Source organism: Bubalus kerabau, chromosome 17 (genome assembly GCF_029407905.1).
Source record: "Bubalus kerabau isolate K-KA32 ecotype Philippines breed swamp buffalo chromosome 17, PCC_UOA_SB_1v2, whole genome shotgun sequence".
Taxonomy (NCBI): Eukaryota; Metazoa; Chordata; class Mammalia; order Artiodactyla; family Bovidae; genus Bubalus; species Bubalus kerabau.
Genome location: NC_073640.1, coordinates 46,337,586 through 46,358,416, shown reverse-complemented (window position 1 = coordinate 46,358,416; position 20,831 = coordinate 46,337,586). Strand labels below are relative to the sequence as shown.

The window sequence follows — 20,831 nt, the reverse complement described above, 5'->3', positions numbered from 1 at the left end:
TGTGTGTTGAGGAGTGGGACTGGGTGAGCGAGGCTGGGAGGGCGGTCCGTAGGACTGAGCTCTTGGGACTGATATTTACTTTTGACCCTTGGCCCTTCAAACTGCCCTGTGAAACACTACCCATTCCCTCCTCCCGGTCCCCTTTCTCCCTTCTGGGGTAAAAAAGAGAGAGAGAAAAAAAATTCTTTTCACTTTTCAGCCAAATCAGTCTCTGGGTTTTATTCCAAATTATCTATAGAGTTAAATGCATCTGTTTTCTCAGCCTTTCTTCCCCAGTAACGCTCTCTCTGAACCACAGGTGGGGAGCTGGTGGCACCGCTCAGGCAAATTCCAGCCTGGGACCTAGGGTGTTTTCCACATTTCCTTATTTATTGCCACAAAGAGGCTAGGGCCACTCAACTTCTGTCATCTACACCTGTGGTTCCAGTAGTTTATGCTATGATCTCCTGCCTTAAGAAGATAGATTTTCAAAATAAATGGAGATGTTTGTTTAGCAATCTAAATATTTAAGTAAAGACATCATGTAACGATTCATTGGCAACTGTATGAATTCGTGGCCAAATGTCTTTTACAAAAAATCAGCTTTGATAGTACACAATGTGGTCATACGATTTTTTTAAACAGAAGATTTTTTTTTTTTAATCTCCTTAATTTTGGAGTTAAAGCTGTTACGTTCTAACCCAGTCTCAGGGCTGATTGGCTCAAAACCTCTGTGCCCAGTGATGTCACTTGACCCTCTCAGGGGGTGTCCAGGTCAGGGAGTTGTGCAACTCCCTCCAAAGCCAGCTCTCCTACTGGCTAGCAAGCAAATTCCAAGGGATAGTTAGGATTAAGGGCTCCAAAGAGGATTCCCCAGCCCTCCCCCAAAGGAGGATCAAAAACTCTGGTCTAGTTCTGGAACAAAAATAAGCCCCAGTCAAGGAGAAAGTGCTTGTATGGATAGACTGCGTCCCTTCCCAAAGCTTGTGTCCCACCCAGGGAGTCATTTTCAGTAGGCAAACAGGTGCAGAAGTGTGTAATCCTGCCCTATAAGAACGCACACTCTCCTACGCTTAGGCCCCAAAGGATGAAGGTAATAAAAACTGCTCACATCTTATTACCATTTGCTTTCTTGTTCCAGGAAACAAAACCAACACACACAAACACAAAACAGCGCCCTCACCTCACACTTCATTTCACCTCATCCTCTTTCCAAACTGCCTCTCTCCGAGAATGGGAATCACCCGCAGGGGCTGGGGCACCAAGCTCAGCTTCAGTGTAAACATGTCCCAGCAGCACAGGCGGTAACGTATTAACTGGGAGGAATCTCAGGTCACTGAGAACGGTTTTCTATTAATAGGGGATAAAGCTCTTGCATACATTAGCGATAATGCCCTGGCGGCCCGCGCAAAATTAACTCCTCCCGGGCCAGCAAGAGGGAAGCCACGTTCTGCCCAGGCAGATGTGTACTTCAAACACGCGTACAAACATACACGTTACAACACACTGTGCTTTAGAACCGCTTCCCTTAAATATGCCAGATCCCATTCCCATCCCTAGTCCAGGCGGTTGCAGACGTTCTCCAGGGGTGTCTCCGGAGAGGGGTTGGTGGAGGCGGGGGCCCGTCGGGTACCGGTCAGCTCAGCTTCGCCACGCACACCGCCAAGGCCACAGCCGCCAGCAGCACGGCGCTGAAGATGGTGGCGGCCTTGGCCTTGCTCAGGTCGCAGGGCCCAGTGCGCTGTTCTACCGACACGCCGCCCACCGAGGAGACGCCGGCACTGGCGCTGGACAGGAGCTCGGCACCTGCCGCCTGCCGGGCCTGCACCGTCCAGCGGGGCACGTTGACCTTCATCTCCATATCCTGGATCATTTCGCCCACCTGAAGGATCTCCCGCTCCAGCTGGTGCAGGTCTTCCACGTCGAAGTCGCGATGCGCCTCGTGCCGCAGGCTGCGGGCGCTCAGGGCGCGCGCCGCTACGCCTGTCGCGCCGCCTTCCACCCCTGTGCGCACCAGTGGCCGCCGCGGCTCCTGCAGCGGAAACTCAGTGCTCAAGGCCAGTGCACGCCGCATGTCGGCTTCCAACAGGTCCAGGCAGCCGGAGAAGGCCACCCAGAGGCGCTCGAATTCGGCGCGCTCCTCGGCGCCCAGGCTCCGGTCGCGCAGCGGGGCTGTCAGCCGGACGCGGATGGCCACCGCCAGCTCCTGCGCCTTCTGGCGCGTCTTCTGCAGCTCCTCTCGCAGGTTCTGCGAGTCTGCGGAGCCGCCGATGGTCAGCACCAGGTGATGGTAGCATGCGGTCGCCTTATTAAGCGCGTCCAGTAGCGCTTTGCACTCCTCCTTCGCCATGGCGCTGCTCTCCCGCGCACCCCGGCCGCTTGCGCCCCTCTCACTTTCACCCACTCAGCGCAGCAGGATGCAGCCAGCTTCGACGGCGTTCCCCGGACGGACGGTCCGAGCACTCCTCATGGCCTGAGAGGAGCTTGGCGCTGCCGCTGCTCAGGGTCCACAACATGCGCTTCCGCTGAACCGGTTTGCCATTCCCTCATCCATCCTCCCCAGGTGCGCTCCTAGTCACACGCCGAATCCCGGCGCAGCCCTCGCCTCCACGGTAGCACCTGCGAAGCCCGTGTTGAGGTCCCCATCCTCCTCCCGTGCCGTCGCCAGGGCTAGCCGGCCGCTGAGCCGCTCGCTCCGAGCGCCTTAAGGGCGGCGGGGTCGGGTTTCTTAGATCCGCCCACCCCCGCCCTTCCTCGCTGGGCGCTCCCATCCCCCGGACCAGGCATAGGCGGGGCCCTGAGCGGGGAGGTCACGTGTAGGTCCCCCATCTCCCCCTCCTCTGCACCCCATTACAGTCTGGAATATTAGCGCTCAGCAGATCCAACCCTCCTCTGTTTTTGAGAAGGGGAAACTGAGGCTCAGATTTAAAAGGGGGGAGGAGGATCAAGATCACCCCACGTGCATGTAAGTGATGGGGCTACAACCCAAAGGCTCTGACTCTTAGACCCAGCCAGCGACGGAAGTAGTATGCTTCGTAGGACTGGACACCCCTGTCCTCCAAACCGAGTAGTAAAGGGCAATCTGCGGGGCGGGAAGGCTGCCGTATCTCCCCATCCTAGTCCAGCCCGCTTTCCAGCAACAGAGCTTGGACCCCACCCCTTGTGTCAGATGTGTTTTTCGGCCCCGCCCCCTCCCGTTCCAGGCAGGCGCAGTCGATGGCTCTGGGCTGGTCCATTCTGAATAGGAAGTGTTGCACGCCGCCTGAGCCCCACCCCTGGCTGGGCGGGCTCAATGATTGCTCTGCGCACGCGTCACTCTGAATAAAGACAGCTTCTCATTGGACTGACCAGAGTCCTGGGGTGCGACTCCGCCCAACGGGGGTGGGCGGTGCAGCAGTTCTGCCGCGTTGGGGTGGTGGGCCCTGAGGTCTCTACCGAGGGGCTGGGAGGTGTCGGCGCCACTCCTGGAAGGGCGGGGAGTGAAACTATGTAGCCTTTTAAGTAAGTGTCCTCCCTCCTGTCTCCTCCCGCGCCTCCGTTCCCTAGGGACGGCTGCGTCTCTGGGCCCAGAGGCCGGGCGGGGCCTCGGAGCGGAGAAGGGGGAGGGGCTCGTTCCTCGGCCGGCGCCCCAAGCTGGGCTGGCTGTCCCCGGGAGGCCCCCGAGGCCTGGGCCCATCGCGGGGTGGACTGCCGCGCCCGCGCTCTCCAGCTCCCGTCCGCAGCCTGGCTCGCTCTGCCCCTCGTGTGTGTTTGCGGGTCGAGGGGTGGGGTTGGCGAAGAGTGAGCCCTCTGACCCCCGCGGCATCAGGACAGGTTAGCAGTCTGGGATCCCGGGAGCTCAGACTTGGGGGCAATAATAGGCAGGGCCGTCGCTCACGGGCTGGGTGGCTTCTGGGGTTTAAGGGAGGCCTGGCGGGGCGGGTGGAGCGGAGGCTGTGGATGGGAGGCTGTGGATAGGGGTGCGGATCCTCGAGCCGGGCTGTCGTGGTCCCCGTGGTGGTGGAGGAGCTGGGAGGAGAGGAGGGAATCCCTGCTAGCCTGCCTCTCATGGGGCGGGGGTCTCCTCTTCCAGCTGGGTTAAGATTACCCCGGGAAAACTATGAAGCACCAAGCGGTGTTCTGGATTCTGAGTCTGTTCAGTTCTTTTCGTTGAAAATGGACTGCCCATTGGCGCGTGAGCAAGGCCGTGCGGCTCTGGCCGCCTCTGGAGGTGCTGGGGACGTGGGCGCTTGCGGTCGTGCAGGGCCACGGGGAGCAAGTGGCGCGTCGTCTTTGAGGATTTAGGACATTCAGGGAATGAGGCGCAGACAAAACTGTAGGGGACTCCTAGTTTGCCTTGTGCTGGAATTTTCCAAGTTTTGTGGGTTTCTGGAAGAGAGACCCCTATTTTGATTAAGTAATGCACCCTTCCACCAGCCCTAGAGAGGAGCAGCAGATGTTAGCAGGATATTTACATTTCCAGGCACCTTGCCAGGATTGGCATTGAGGCAGCCGGCCCCGCCCCCAACCCCGTCCAGAGCGCTGGGTTCAGGGATCTCTCACGCAGAAGTCTGTCCTTTAATTGGTTGTTTCAGTGGTGATACTGTGGCCCTTGGCCGTCTCAGCCACCTATGGGCCAAATGGGGCCTTGACAGAGGAAGAGTAGTTTTTAGGACAAAATAGGTAGAAGGGAGGAGAGCCCATCTCTTCCCGGAGCTTTGTGGACAGCAGGAGGAGATGAAGCTGCAGAGGTGGCCAGGAGGCCAGGAATAAGAGGGCCTCCATGCCAAGCAGAGAAGTTGAGAGTGCATCTGATAGGGAGTGGAGTAGTCCCGCACAGGTCTCAGTGTTTGAAAGATCCTGTCTTTCATGTGGACAGGTTTGCGGTGGATCAAAGGTCAGGGCCTGAAGGCCTGGGGGGTGGAAATGCAAAATGGGAGCAGAAACAGATAGGTCTCACAAGTTCTAGTGGCAGAAAAGCAGACGGGGCCCTGAAGCTGAGTGGACATCCGTGGTGAGTTCTCCTCACCTGGCCTTGTCACCTGCGATAATCCCTTCTGGCAGCACTGCTGGGAGGGCAGCAGTGGTGTTTGCCTGGGGCCTGGGCTCCAGGTCTTCATTGTTCCTCCTTGTGGCTCTTGGACTGTGTTGCTCTCATGAGGGCAGGTGCTGGGGTTTTGTTCTACACATGTTGGCCTGTTAGCGTCTTTTATTTTTCCAATGTGGATCTGATCTTGGCCAGGCAGCAGTAAGCGGTGGCACGAAATGAGATCTTGATTTCCTAGCCAGGAATCGAATCTGGGTAGCCTGGATGAAAACCAGGAATCCTAGCCACCAGAACAGTAAGCGCTAGAGGTTGGAAGCCATTTTTCCCTGGACCTCTGCCCCCAGTGAAAAATTCATTTGTCTAGGAGCCAAAAATGTAAATGCAGGTACAAAGTTTACTACTAGAGACAAAGCATAACAACAAGTGGGAGAAAGCACAGAGAAGCTGTTTAGTTAAGACACAAACAAGACAGAGGTGCACACCCAGAGAGGAAGGGTATGGACGTCCCCCTCGTGAGGAGGGGGCACAGAACAGGGGCAGTTGTCATTTAATAGGACAGTTCTTCCAGTTTTAGTATCTGTAGTATCTGTGTTGCTGAAGCAAGCACAGGACAGTTCTTCCAGGTCTTTGTTTACCTTTAGCCAATTATCTGGTTTCTTTTTCCACACCTGACCTGCCCTAGGACCCTCCCCAACATGTGTGCAGAACTTTTTTCCAGGATGGATTCTGGCCCAGAGGCCTGTGGGATGCCCTTAACATCACATGTTATGGGGTGGCGCCCCCTCCTTTTTGACCCCCAAGGAGCCTTTCTGCACATGTGAAATGTCTCCCTTGGCCTAAGGATGGGAAATACCCGATCTTTTAACAGGATTTAGTGTCACTCTGCCCCTGCCATAAAAATACCCAATGTCTGGTTATTTACCCGATTCCTGTTGCTGGTTTTTATATCCAGGTGTAGATCTCACAATATAGACAGGAGTCTGGTCATAAATTTGTTGCCCTGGAGCCCGTTTGTCTCTTGCTTTAGGAAATATAAACAGGGGGCTGGTGATGAATGTCAGGCCTGGAGCTCATCTTCTTCCCACCCTAGGAGGTATGAATAGGAGGCCAGTTGTAAATGCTTAGCCTGGAGCCCATCTGTTTCCTCCTCAGACAGTTTTTAAAGTCTTTATTGAATTTGTTACAATATTGCTTCTGTTTTGTGATTTTGATTTTTGTTTTTTTGGCCCTGAGGCATGTGGTATCTTAGCTCCCCAGCCAGGGATCGAACCTGCACCCCCTGCTTTGGAAGACAATGTCTTAACCACTGGATCACCAGGGACACCACTGTTAGTGTTTGAGTCAGGGCTCTCCTTCTGTTTATGAAGTGCCAGGGTTAGGAGAAGGCAATGGCACCCCACTCCAGTACTCTTGCCTGGAAAATCCTATGGATGGAGGAGCCTGGTGGGCTACAGTCCATGGGGTCACTAAGAGTCGGACACCATTGAGCGACTTCCCTTTCACTTTTCACTTTCATGCATTGGAGAAGGAAATGGCAACCCACTCCAGTGTTCTTGCCTGGAGAATCCCAGGGATGGGGGAGCCTGGTGGCTGCCGTCTATGGAGTCGCACAGAATCGAACACGACTGAAGCGACTTAGCAGCAGCAGCAGCAGCAGGGTTAGGTTGGTGTCCAGTAACTTCCTCCTTCCCTAGAGGAGCAGGGGAATGTGACCACATGATGCTAGATATCAGATCTAGAAAGGGTTCAGACCCGAAGAGTCGGACACGATTTGCCCTGAGGCTGCTTCCACGTCCAAGAGAGCACTGAGAAGTGGTCCGTGGTGCTCCTGCCCTCCAGCCCGAGGGAGTTTGGTGCTGATGGCGCCCCTGCATTTCCAGGAACAGGTGTGGAGTGGCTTTCTGAGGGGTAGTTGTATTCCTCCAAACTTCCCTGCTTCCAGCCCTCTTCCAGCCCTGAGGCCTTCTCTCCTACTGTGAGGCTCCACATTCCAGCCAGCTCTGTGCTTAGCCTGCTCTGAGCACATTTGGTTTTGGCTTTTTGCCTACACTTGCAGGACCAGCCCCTCATCCTCCCCTGCATGTGGGTGGTGGATTTCCAGCTCCTGGGAGAGATAATCCCTCCCTGGGAGCTTGATCTTCCTCTAACACCTCGCTGTCATTTTGTTCAACTGGACCAGCGGTTACTGCACGTCTGCAGGGAGCCAGGCAGCCAGGCTTCAAAGTGCTTTGAGAAGCATATGGACAGGAGCCGTAGACATTACAGAAGGACACGAGTGGCTGTAATACCACACGTTACATCATCAAACTGCTTCCATGTGGTATTAAGCAGAGATGCATAGGAAGTTTTCCCTTTCTGCCTTTTCCTTCTGAGACACATTAAGCCCGCTGGAGAATATTGCTCATCAGTTGGAAAATACACCTGGTCAGAGTCTATGGTCAGGGCCCTGGGGGTGAGCAGGAGCAGCCACAGCAGTGAGATTTCAGCAGGGAGTGCTTCTCTGGGAGGTGCAGACTTTCCTGGGCTGGCTTCTGCTGAGCCAGGCTGCACACTATCACCAGATGGCCCCCGACAACACAGACTCATCCGGGCCGGCAGGACGGTTGAAGACCACAAAACCACGGGTGTGCACACCACCTCCTAAAATGCCCAGCACTGGTCTGAGGCCTCGCTTGACTCTCCTTTTCAAAATAACCTCAAATAATTCATGTGCAAGGGTATTTGGTACCTCTGACTAACTTCACTGGGTTTTCTGTAAATCATTTCATCATTTGCGCTTAAGAAAGAGTGGAATTTTGTGTGTGTGTTTTTTTTTAAGGAGTTTAAATGAGGTTTCACACCTCTTTCCCTCACATGTGATTTTAAAATACAAAACCAATTCTTGCAAGTAAACTTGTCAGATTATTTTAAAGCACATACCCCTGTATAAGAATTCAGCTCTGGCATTAAGCATTATTGCATATTAGTATTTTTATTTATTTATTTGGCTGTGCCAAGTCTTAGTTGTGGTACACAGGGTCTTCTGTCTTTGTTGTGGCATGCAGGATTTTTAGTTGTGTTGTGTGGGAGCTATTACTAGTTCCCCGACGGGGGATGTAACCTGGGCCTCCTCCATTGAGAGTGCAGAGCCTTAGTCACTAGACCACCAGGGAAGTCCCTGATTATTACATATTTTTAACACTGGGACAGAAAGGTCAAGAACAGAGCAGGAAAGAGCTCTCTGTATCCCTACTGCTGGACGGGATTCAGTCATTGGCAACCAGGAGACTGATGTCCAAGAGCAGGCATATGACTTGGACTGAAAAACAGCCAGCTCCATCCCATTCACCAGCAGTGGGTGCAGAGAGTCTTTTGTGTTCACAGTTCATGCATTTGAACCCAGCGTTTTGACGTGACATTCAGGGCCATTCCCTTCCCTTGCTGCCCCTCTCTGACCTGCCCTGTCTGGATTCTTATTATTTCTCAGAGCTCATGTTCACAGCTAGTCAAGCCGAGTTTATCCTTGAGTCTATTCCTGTGCTCCCCAGGAACGTGTTCCTGCCTCCTGGTGGCTTTGGCCCCGCCGTGGTCCCTGCCAAGGAGGCCTCCCACACGCCCCAGCCCAACCCCATCCCTGGTACTCCTTTCTCCTTACCTTGCCTGGCACTGTCCTGTTTCTAAGTCTTCTTGCTTCCCAGTGAGGTGGCTCGCTCCTCCATCAGAGCCCACCCTTGTCAGGTCTGTCTCGTGGGCGCGGGTGTTGGTGCTCTGCCAGCATCCTGTCTGGCTGTTGAGCAGGAGTGTCCCTTCTCAGTTTTAGTCTGACCTTGTCTCATCCTGTTTCTCATGTGGTTTTTATCTAAGGCATCTTTACTTTTGTGCTCCGCCATGTAGAACCAGCTGTGTCCGGAACCAGCACAGAACTTTGTTTTCTTGTGACTGTGCCCCAGCCAAATTATATTATCCAGTTGTTCTGGTAGGGACTCATAAAAGGATTATCTGGGCTCCAGTAATGGTTGCCTTCAACGATTCAAATACCTAAATGGTTGCAGAGCTGGGGCCTGCGAAGGGATTATATGTAGCCATTTTCATGCTAGGCTCTTCTCCCTAAGAGGATTTGCAGGGAGCTCAGGGGACTTCTTCAGGCAGTCCTCAGGAGGGCCTGCAGCCAAGACAGCCCAGGCTGGACCAGACCGAGGGGATCTGATGTGGAGCCTGTTTGGCTGTCTGTCACGGGGACTTCTATAAGGGAAATGCAGTGTGGAGTCTGTGCCTCCGTGGCTTGTGTGCTGTAACCCCTAGGCATAATTATTTTTACATGATGAATGCAGTGGTTAAAGGGATGAGTGTCAGAATAAATTCTGACATCCATCTAACCTCGAGTTGGACAGCTGACCCTCAGTTTCTTCATCTGCAGCATGGGGCAAATGATACCTGTGGTTATTGTGAGCATTAGTTGTATTTAGTTACCTGTACTTATTGTGAGCATTCAAATGGGATGAGAATGTGTAGAAGTTATCACAGTGTCTAGACCAAGGATGCTTTCAAATAAATGGTGGCTGTTTTTAACATTAGACTTTAGGGATGGAATTCATAATGCACTTAGGCATACTGTTTCTAGCGTTTCCCCAAAGAGGCGTTTTGGAATACTGTTACATAATGAGAAAGTAATTCAGTTTTTCACTTATATTTCATTCATCTGATTATATCAAGGATAAGATTGCTTGATGCCCTTTACTGTTGCTAATTTTCTCTTTTTAATGAAAAGAAGAGGCTCAAAGAACCTTTGGCAGGCAGTGGTATCTAGCCAGGTTTTAAATAATGTCAATTGGCTTTATCATTTTTAATTATAAGATTATCTGAATGGGAAGTGATGCTGGTTTTCCATTTAAAGTAGTGATAAGGGTTCTTTTAAAAATAAATTTTAAATGGGAGTAGATGTTTAAAGGAAAATGTCAAACATTAACAATAGAGCCGTTGTGTACAACTGTGCAGGTTATATATTGCACAAGTGTCCTGCCCCGGGGGAGAAGAGAAGTTGGCCAACTAGGCTGGTGTGTAGCCTATGAGCTGCTTACTAAGCCATGTGCTCTGGCACAGGGTTGTACCTACAGGGAAGATGGGCTGCCTTTTTGTAATTCTCACGAAAGCACCATGTGGGCTGGCAGAAAGTGACCGTACATTGGTGTGTAGAGTGGCAAAAATAGTGAAGGTAACATGTAAATGGAAATCTCGTAAGACAAGTATTCATTTTCTCCATTGTTCAAACTGAGATGGAGGCTCAGAGAGGTGAAATGACATGGCTAAAACTCTGATTCCTTTTCTGTGCCCATTTTTCATATTCCTGTCTCATATTTCAGTTAAAAACCGCGCTGATACATGGTAAGGGGAGTAGACCAGGTGAATTGGAAGCCCCATTCACAATAGGAGCAAATCTATACAGGATATATATATAATGTCTAATGAAAGTTATACATGATCTATGATCTTTTAAAAAAATTAAATTCTGGCTGCTCGGCGTCTTCACTGCTGTGCACAGGCTCTCTCTAGTTGCGGTGAGTGGGGCTACTCTTTCATTGTGGTGCATGGGCCTCTCACTGTGGTGGCTTCTCTTGTTGCAACGCACAGGCCCTGAAGTGTGCAGGGTTCGGTATGGGTGGCACATAGGCTCAGTAATTGCTGCTTATGAGCTCTAGAGCACAGGCTCAGTAGTTGTGGAGCTCGGGCTTAGTTGCCCTGTGGCATGTGGAATCCGCCTGGACCAGATATCAAATCCACATCCTCTGCAGGTGGATTCCTAACTGGTGGACCACCAGGGATGTTCATGATCTGTGATCAAATGGAGAAAATTTAATTAGCAGACATAAAAGAGGATGAAGGTAGAAAGACATACCATGCTCATGGAGAATGATTCATTATTATAAAGATGTTGACTCTCTAGTCTGTAAATTTACTGGTTACAATAAAAATCCCAATAGAAATCTCATGGAATTGATAGACTGACTCTAGTTCATGTGATATTGTAAAGAATTAGGTATAAACAAACAACTTTGGAGAACAGGGGGAGAAGTCTTCCTCTATGAGATGTCAAGGCTTATGATGAAGCCATAGTTACATAAATTAATGTGGTCTGATTCTTTCCTAAAGTAATTGCCACTAGCTACATGTGGATATTAAGTATTTGAAATGAGGCTAGTATGAATTGAGCAGAATACACATCAGATTTTGAAGACTCCATAGACGTAAAAAGAATGTAAAATATGTCAATAATTTTAAAGCATTGTTCACATGTTGGAAATATATTGTACCTATATTAAATGGCACCCCACTCCAGTACTCTTGCCTGGACGATCCCATGGACGGAGGAGCCTAGAAGCCTGCAGTCCATGGGGTCGCTGAGGATCGGACATGACTGAGCGACTTCACTTTCACTTTTCACTTTCATGCATTGGAGAAGGACTTGGCAACTCACTCCAGTGTTCTTGCCCGGAGAATCCCAGAGATGGGGGAGCCTGGTGGGCTGCTGTCTATGGGGTTGCACAGAGTCGGACATGACTGAAGTGACTTAGCAGCAGCAGCATATTAAATAAAATATATAATTAAAATTAATTTCACTTTTTAAAATATGACTACTAGAAAATTTTAAATAATATATGTAATTATGCATAATGTATATACAATTACATTTCTCACATAAATCTGTTGGATGGCACTGGTCAAGACCATTGAAACAGACTAAAGCCCAGAAATAGGGCAAATATACATGGGAAGTTGGAATTTGACAAAGGTAACATTATCAGCTGGTGTGAAAGGGATACAATATATAAAAGACAATGATGGAACAGTTGGCTTATGCTGTGGACTGAATGTTTGTCTCCCCCTGTTCCACACCGCCCGCCCCCCGAGCCAGCCCAAATTCATTTGTTGAATCCCTAATCCTAAATGTGATGGTATTTGGAGATGGAGATTTGAGATCTAATTGGGGTTAGGTTAGGCCATAAAGGTGGGGCCCTCATGATGGGATTAGTGTCCTTATAAAAGGCAGAAGTGATAGGAGAACTCTTTCTCTGCCATGTGAGGATATAGTAAGAAGGTGGCCAACCCATACAGTCCAAGACTTGGACCCTCACCAAGAACCAGATCTACTATACTAGCACCTTGATTTTTGACCCGCAGCCTCCAGAACTGTGAGGAATAAAAGGTTTGTTCTTTAAGCCCCCTCAGTCTATTGTATTTTGTTATAAGACCCTGACCAAACTAAGATTACCTTTAGAAAAAATTTAAATGCCCAATTGATAGCATATATAAAAATAAAGATGAATTAAATTCCAAAAAATGAAAAACTTTAAGAGTCTTGGAAATTACAGGGACTATTTTTGTGGCCTTGAAGTTGGAAAGGATGTGGTTTCAGGTAGCCTTTGCTGCATAACCAGCCAGCCCCCAGATTCGTGACTTACAACTGCTACAGTTTATTGTTCCTTACAATTCTGCGGGCTGGCAAGGTGGGTCTTCCACTGGTCTCACCTGTGCTCACTTGTGTGGTTGCACTCAGCCAGTGGGCTGGCTATGCTCACTGGACCACCTCTCTCTCCCTCCATGGGCTTTCATCCCATGGGCTTCTTCTCTAGTGCATGGTGATCACGTGGTACGAAATGAATGAAAGTGAAATCTGCAAGGGCTCTTGAGGCTGACACTCAGAATCACAGAACATCAATTCTGTGTGTGTGGTTGGTTAAAGCAAACCACAGGGGTGGCTGAAATTTGAGAGATGGGGAAATAGACTCCACCTTCTCATAGGGGGAATGGTGAAATTTACAAGGGGGCATGCCAAGATGGTAAGATTTCCTTAGCTCCCAAGACCACTGACCAGTAAGGCAAAGATGGACAAGTTCAACTACATTAAAATTAAACACTTTTATTTCTGAAAACACTCATTTGGAAAAATGAAGAGACAAGTCACAGATCCAGAGAAGATATTTGCAACATCTTGTAGTGTCCAGATGTTGAGAGAGCTGCCAATTGTAAAGAAAAGGGCCAACAACCCATTAGAAAACTGGCCAAGAAACATGGTAATTTATAGCATGTAAAGAAGTGATAATCAACTTCATTAAAGAAATGAAAATTAAGGGTTCAGGGTGGAGAACACATGTATACCTGTGGCGGATTCATTTTGATATTTGGCAAAACTAATACAATTATGTAAAGTTTAAAAATAAAATTAAATTAAAAAAATAAAAATAAAAATAAAATAAAATAACAGGAAAAAAAAAATGAAAATTAGAAACAGCAAAATAGCTATTTTATGCCCAGACTGGCATAAATGAGCTGGTCTGACAGCTCCAAGGAGCACTGGCTAGGATGTGATGGGAGGAAGGGGAGTGCTCATGGACTTTGCAGGGAGGTCGTAAGCGGTCCAGTGTCGTCAGCGTCTGGTGAAGGTGTAGGTGTGTGTTGCAGTGCCTTTCCTAGTGACATTCCTGGATATGTACTCCAGGAACACGTAAGAGTGTAAGAGTGTTTGTGTCAGCGTTCTTTGTAATACTGAGGATGTGGAACCAACTGAAGTGTAGGATATTAGATAAATTGTATCATGTTCACTTCATACAGTACAGCAGGAATTAGTAAATTAATAGGAGCTGTGTGGATCAGCGCTGATAGAACTTGAAAGCATAATGTTGATGGAAAAGATGGAAAAGTATATGTTCCAGACTACTTACAGTGTGATACCATTTATGTAGATTTTGAAGCCCATAAAGCAAGATTTTGTGTTATTTATGAATATATGAGTTTTAAAGGAGTAGAAATGTCAGCAAGAAGGATATAGAAACAGCTTTAAGATAGTGGTTGTCTCTGAAAAAGGAGTAGAGGATGGGAGGGTGGGGGCAGGTAGGGGAACCAGTCTACTCTGATATACTTTCTTTCTGAAAAGAAAATCTGAGGCAAATATGGCAATGTGGGAAGATTTGGTAATCCTGGGTGGTGGCGGTGGTTTAGTCGCTAAGTCGTGTCTGACCCTTGTGACCCCATGGGCTGTAGCCCACCAGGCTCCTCTGTCCATGGGATTCTCCAGGTAAGAATGCTAGAGTGGGTTGCCATTTCCTCCTCCAGGGGATCTTCCCAATCCAGGAATCAAACCCTGGTCTCCTGCGTTGCAGGTGGATTCTTTACCGACTGATCTATCTTGGGTGGTAGGTTAGCATTATTACTCTACGTTTCTGTTATGCTTAAAATATTTCATTAAAAACATGCATATCTTTAAAATATCATAATTTGAGTCATGTAGGATGTTCTAAAAATAGCTGTTGTTACTTTTGCAATGACTTGAAGCGTAACAAGATTTTCTGAACATGATTTATACGTTTAACCAGTAAGAAAAGTCATCTTGGAACTTGTAGGTTTTCTTTGATTTTTCCTGACCGTGTCTTAGGTCTGTAGAGTAATGCATGTCAGGGATGCTTTTTGGACATTGCTAGATCAGATATGACACACCAGTCTGAAGGTGGTCATTTACTGCTGTTTCCTCTCTCGTCCCAGGAGACTCGCTCTGCCCCACCTGAAGTCCATATGGCTCTGTATGATGAGGACCTCCTGAAAAATCCCTTCTACCTGGCTCTTAAGAAGTGGCGTCCTGACTTGTGCAACAAGGTGGCCCAAGCTCATGGCATTGTAAGTGCATCGATCCCGAGGGTGGTCCTTCTCTGCTGGGCGTGGGAGGCCTACCTACAAATAAGGTAGACTTCAGTTAAATTTAGCAGGAGTCAGGTATAGAACTGCTCAGTGCAGCAAGCCCCAGACTATGCTCGACATGTGGACGAGCAGAGAGGAACCGCCCTGAGCAGCTTCCTCCAGGAAGCCCCCTGAGACTGCTCCAGCCCAGGTGTAATCTTTTCTCTGAACTCTCAGCCCCCATTATCACTGCTCTCATGGTAGTCACCTCTGTTTCTCCTGTTTCCATGTTGACCAGGAGGGCTTCTCCAGGGCAGAAATCATATCCTTCCTTGTCTGTGAGATGGGTGCTCACTCCCGCAGAGTAGGGGAACGTGTGAATGTACGGGTGTGTCACCTTCAAAGGCATTTCCTGAAGAGGAGGAGCCGAGGGAAGTTTCATAGTAGAGACCACAACCTCAGAAGCCTACAGGGGCAGCCAGGTAACAGGAGCCAGAGAAGAGAAAAACCGTGGTCTGTTGGCAGGGCGTCTGGTGCCTGGAGGGAGGAAGGGCCCACACTGCAGGCCTTTCTTCATTCCGAGGTTGGTGAACTTGGCTGACATCTTACACACCATGGGATACAGAGAGTTAGCTGGGCGCCTTTGTGCCGCCTGCCTATGGCAGGGCCTCTTCTTTTTTTTTTCTAAATAATTTTTATTTATTTATTTTTGGCTGTGCTGGGTCTTTGTTGCTACAAGGGCTTCTCTCTAGTTGCAGCGAGCGGGAGCTGCTCTTAGTTGCAGAGCTCGGGCTTTGCATTGCGGTGGCTTCTCCTGTTGCACAGCATGGGCGCTAGGGCATGCGGGCTTCAGTACTTGCTGCGTGTGGGCCTCTTCCCTTCCTGCATGTCCTCTTTTCTTCTCATACTTTTGTTCCTGCTTCTCTTACCCAGTGATGGGGTCTTAAGTGAGTCAGGTGGCCGAGGGTTTGAACCAAAGGAGAAGTGAGTCAGCTCAGGTTTCTCTGCAACCTTAGAACTGACTTTTCCATGCTTAGCCCACCCCTCTGCCATCAGAAGCCTGTTTTGTTTTTTTTTTTCTCACCCAAGTCCCTTCTGGTTTTTATGATTGGTTTGGTGATTAATATCTCTTTCCCAGAATTTTTTTTTACTTTGGATTTTAGAAGTCATAAACTTCAATATTTAAAAAAAAAAAGTTAAGAGAATACAGTTATTTCCAAAGAAGAAAATAAAAATCTCATAAAGCTTGCCACAGGTGTTCACTGTCATCCGTTCATTTGACAGCAGCTCTTAAATGCTGCTATGTGTAAGACATCAGGTTTGATGTGGGAGATTCAGCCAAAAATATGAGTAGGCATCACGATCTTTACCCTCATGGATCTCTACCCAAAATTCTAGTGGGAGAGATGGTCGCGCTCTGGGTTAATATTTAACTAATTATGGTTACCGTCCATGGGATTCTCCAGGCAAGAAAACTGGAGTGGGTTGCCATTTCCTTCTCCAGGGAATTATGATTAAGTGTCACAGAGAAAAGGCCCAAACATCATGGTAACTGAGAGGGCCTGACCCAACTGGGGAAATATTTCCTTCCCATCTTTATTCTATGGTATTTTGAAAAGAAATACTGTCTAGATAAGAGTGTATTATCACAGGTAACTTTCTCTTTGTAAAAGCGCCGTGCTGCGGGCCGCTGTTAACCTCTCAGGAAGCCTGAGACGGGGACCTGTCTCGCTCGCCGCTGTGTTGCCAGCACTTAGCACTCTCTCTGTCACCCAGGAGGTGCTTCTGCAGCTGCCAGCTCAAAATCCCACTCAAGCTCACTTTAGCAAAAGGGGAATTTGGAATAAGAACTTTCGCATCTCAGTCACCTTCCTCTCTGGTACATCGAAGAACAGGACATGCTTCTTCTTCTTCTTTTTTAAATTTTATTCTTTAGCCTGCGAGGTGCGCATGTGAGATCTCCGTTCCCTGGCCAGGGATCAAATTCGTGTCCCCTGCATTGGGAACATGGAGTCTCACCCACTGGCCCACCAGGAAAGTCCCGGGAGATACTTCTTAAGTTGCCATCCCGAGATCCCAAGGGTGCCCTAGGCTTCTTACTCCGGCTCCCCCTGAAATCCACAAGGGGCTGCATGGGGCCAGCATTCAGTAGACGTGAGAATCAGGGAGGCCAGCTCCTCAGGAAAGGGCAACTGTGGGAAGGAGCGGGCTGCTGCTGTCCTGTTCAGCCAGGCCAGGTGTTGATAACCAGCTCCTGCCACCTGTTGGCCATGTGATGGAGCCCCAGCTCATCTAACCTGTCTTATTGCTCTTTCTGGGTCTGTTGGTTGAGTGTAAAAAGTAGAATATCCCAATGACCTCTAGAAGAGAGAGCACTCATCCTTTCTGCCATCTCTGAGGGACCCACATGACCTCAGCAGGTGAATGCTATATTTCTTTCCACGGGGCTTGGCCACTGGGCTGAGTTTGTGCTAAGTCCCTTTAGTCGTGTCCAACTCTTTGCTGCCCTGTGGACTGTAGCCCGCCAGGCTTCTCTGTTCGTGGGATTCTCCAGGCAAGAACACTGGAGTGGGTTGTTATGCCCTCCTCCAGGGCATCTTCCTGACCCAGGAATTGAACCCATGTCCCTTAAGTCTCCTGCACTGGCAGGTGAGTTCTTTACCACTCGCACCCAACCTGGGAAGCCTGGACTGAGTTGGGTGGCCCTTGAATCTGCCCTGGGGATTAGGGTCCTTTACTAGGCTCTAAAAATGTGAAGTCACCACTTTTTATTTACTTTTTTATTTGGCTGCATTGGGTCTTCTCCACAGCATATGGGGTCTGAGTTCTCTGACCAGGAATCAAACGCGTGACCCCTGCATTGCAAGGTGGACTCTTGACCACTGGCCCTCAGGAAAGTCCTGAAGTCACCACTTTTGAACATGTGTCTCCCCACGGTTAAATGCCCTTCACCTCTCCCCCTGCAAATGGAGCCGGCAGGCCCCCTCACACGACAGCTGAGGGTGCAGGCTGGCTGTTCCCCTCACCTGTCCCAGCCCCTCCTCGAGTTTGACTTCCTTCCCGAACCTTCCTTTGATGGGGCTGCCCCGTGTCCTGGAAGGCACCCCCTGCCACCATTTGCTCTTTGACTGGACAGTGGAACCCCATCTCCTAAAGTTCCTTCCCATTCTGATTCCAGGGACCTGTGATGCCCACACACTCTCTCACAGTGACCTTGATCTTGTGACCATCCAATTATTATGCAATGAGTTTTCTTCAGAGCAGCTGCATAGGCCTCCCACACCCCGGGGCTGTTGTTCTTGGGGCATTGGGCAAAAGTTCTCCAGATTTCCCTGGTGGACCGGGGAGGGGGGGGGGTGGGTCCATTTGCCTGTAGGAAAAACAATGGCAAAAGGAGATGACATTTGGTCCTTTAATCGTGGCCCTGTAATTATGGGTCTAATTATGGGGTATGCAGGCTTCTGAGGGCTCGCCTGGGAACCTAGCATCATGACTTCTAAGTTCCAGGGAACTGACTCAAGAACATGCTTATACAGCCCAGCTAAGGGCACTGAAGTTTGTATTCCACTTCTCGGAATTTGCTTAGTAGAGCTTCATCTGACAAACACCGAGTATCTCCTATACTCCACAGACCACGCTGGGTTTGCAGGGTTACTCAGAGGAATGGGGGACACGACATGCCTTTGGGGATTTCCACAAACAGGTCATTTGTAGGCCAGAGGGTTGAGTAATAGGACAGAAGTCGTCATGTGCTCCTGTGGAGTAGCCGACCCAGGCAGGGGGAAGTCAGGCAGGTACGCTGCTCTGAAAGTGAAAGTGAAGTCGCTCAGTCGTGTCCAACTCTTTGCGACCCCATGGACTGTAGCCTACCAGGCTCCTCTGTCCATGGGATTTTCCAGGCAAGAGTACTGGAGTGGGTTGCCATTTCCTTCTCCAGGGGATCTTCCCAACCCAGGGATTGAACCCGGGTCTTCCGCATTGTAGACAGACGCTTTACTGTCTGAGCCACCAGGGAAGTCCTACCGTGGAGTAGGTATGACTAATGCTAATTCTTGTTTTTATGCTTTCTTTTCTTTAATGACTATTATTTTTAAAAAATTCTTTACAAAGGGGTTATAATAAAAAGTTTTATTGTTAAGCTCTGAACTGAGTCCCTAACTCATGGTCTTCTCAGCAACTCTGAACTTTGCGTCTTCCACACCGGCTGCTACAGCTCCATAACCTCCGTTCCAGAAATAGTCTGAACCTCCCTCCTGTGAGGGCCTTGGCACCTGAGCCTGCCTCCCGTGGGTGGCTTCATAGCCACCCACCGCTGATCCTCCTCACACCTGTCTCAGCAGGAACCTGGTGGATGGATAGAGCCGCAGAGAGCCAGCCACTGGCTTCTGCTTGCCCTGAAATGCACCAGGCAGCCTCGCCTGCCTGAAAACTGGGAGAGTCCTTGAAATTGGAGGCTTCCCTGTTCACTCAGCAAGCACTGATTGGTGTCTACCCTATGGTGAGCCGTGGGCTTGGTAAGGGGGATGCAGTGCCTCGGGAGCTGGCCATGCTTATTTAAGGAGGCAGAGAAGGTGTGTGTACATGGTGAGGAGGCACCCAGGATGCAGTCACAGTGGTGGTGGGGTGAGCAGTGTGTATCTCTGAAGCACTCAGAAGCTCCTGGCCCCTCGGAGGCCCCGCCTGCATCCACTGAGCTGGAGTGGGGCAATCCCTTGGCCTGCCTTTGGCCACCTAAATCCCTTAGGCCTGGGTCATGCTGTCCTCTTGCCTGGGGCCAACCCTCTCATCTCCAAGATCTTCTTTGTGTGTTCCAGGTTGCAGTGACCCATCTAGGAGCCTTGAGGCTGTTTCTTGGTTCTCATACCTGAGGGCCTCTTGTTTTTTTAAGCTGCACTTTTATTAACCTTTTAAAACTATTATGATTGTCTCCCCTTTTGCTCTCTCTCCTCGTCTGGTCCCACCAAGCCCATCTCAGGACCTTTGCACTTGCTTTCTTCTGACAGAAGCGTTCTTCCCTGGACTTCCCTGGTGGTGCAGTGGTAAAGACTTCCACTGCAAGGGGCTTGGGTTTGATCCCTGGTCTGGGAACTAGGATCCTGCATGCTGTGTGGTGTGCCCCCTCCAAAAGAAGTTTTTCCCTTAGATCTTTACTTGGTAGGTCCTTCTCTCCATCCATTCGTTGCTCAAATGAGGCTTTCTCAGAGAGCCCTCCCCCTTAACAACTTGACCTGAGTTAGCTAACCTTTGCCCCACTCCAGGCATTCTCTGGCTTGATGCCCTGCTTTATTGCTGCACAAAACTTACTGATATATGGAATCTGTTACATTGTTAAATCTGTAGCCCCCACTTAGAATGTAGTGTCATGAGGACAGTTCACCATATTTCCAACAGTGCCCAGTGTCAGGAATATTGAATGGAGAAAAAAACAGGAAAACCAAACTCAAATTTTAATACTTACTTGAATAAAGTTGGCTACCTGAAAATTTTTTTAAAAAGTTATTGTGTTTGTGGCGGATTCATTTTGATATTTGGCAAATCTAATACAGTTATGTAAAGTTTAAAAATAAAATAAAAAAAAAAAAAAAAAAGTTATTGTGTTTAATCTCAAACATGAACAAGTGAAAAGAATCATACCATGCACCCCTGCCCCCATCTCTCAGCTTCCACAGTGCCGGGCTCAGACGCCAGCACTTCTCACTTCGAACCCTGCTGCCCTCTCCCCTCAGCCAGGGGATCATTTGGAAATAAATTCCAGAAAATTATATAAGGTAGTCATACTGGCAACCCACTCCAGTACTCTTGCCTGGCAAATCCCATGGACGGAGGAGCCTGGTGGGCTGCAGTCCATGGGGTCATGAAGAGTCGGACACGACTGAGCGCCTTCACTTTCACTTTTCAATTTCATGCATTGCAGAAGGCAATGGCAACCCACTCCAGCGTTCTTGCCTGGAGAATCCCAGGGATGGGGGAGCCTGGTGGGCTGCCGTCTATGGGGTCGCACAGAATCGGACACGACTGAAGTGACTTAGCAGCAGCAGCAGTCATCTGATTTCATCTGTAAATCTTCAGGAATGTAGTTTTCAATGATAAGGACTTTAAAAAAACCCACAAGCTCACGCCACTATCATAGCTCAGAGATTCCTCAGCGCCTCTTGCTCATCGTGCAGATCTCCCACGTCAT

At 49.3% G+C, this 20,831-nt stretch overlaps 2 protein-coding genes across 3 annotated transcripts in view; one reads left to right on the top strand and one right to left on the bottom strand.

Moving 5' to 3' along the window:
* Positions 1–203: 203 nt before the first annotated feature.
* Positions 204–3,242, bottom strand: RGS9BP (regulator of G protein signaling 9 binding protein). The gene has a single exon (XM_055552762.1). The coding sequence runs from the start codon at positions 2,327–2,329 to the stop codon at positions 1,616–1,618; it is 714 nt and encodes a 237-aa protein (XP_055408737.1). The 5' UTR covers positions 2,330–3,242; the 3' UTR covers positions 204–1,615.
* Positions 3,243–3,334: 92 nt separating this feature from the next.
* ANKRD27 (ankyrin repeat domain 27) overlaps positions 3,335–20,831 on the top strand; it is a 60,648-nt gene continuing 43,151 nt past the window's right edge. Inside the window, exons 1-2 of one of the 2 annotated variants that reach the window (XM_055551538.1) lie at positions 3,335–3,480; positions 14,519–14,650. In XM_055551538.1, coding sequence (XP_055407513.1) covers positions 14,549–14,650 — 102 coding nt within the window. In that variant the 5' untranslated portion in view covers positions 3,335–3,480; positions 14,519–14,548. Of the gene's footprint in view, positions 3,481–3,506; positions 3,793–14,518; positions 14,651–20,831 lie in introns of those variants that run through there. The other variant, XM_055551539.1, reaches the window with a different exon arrangement.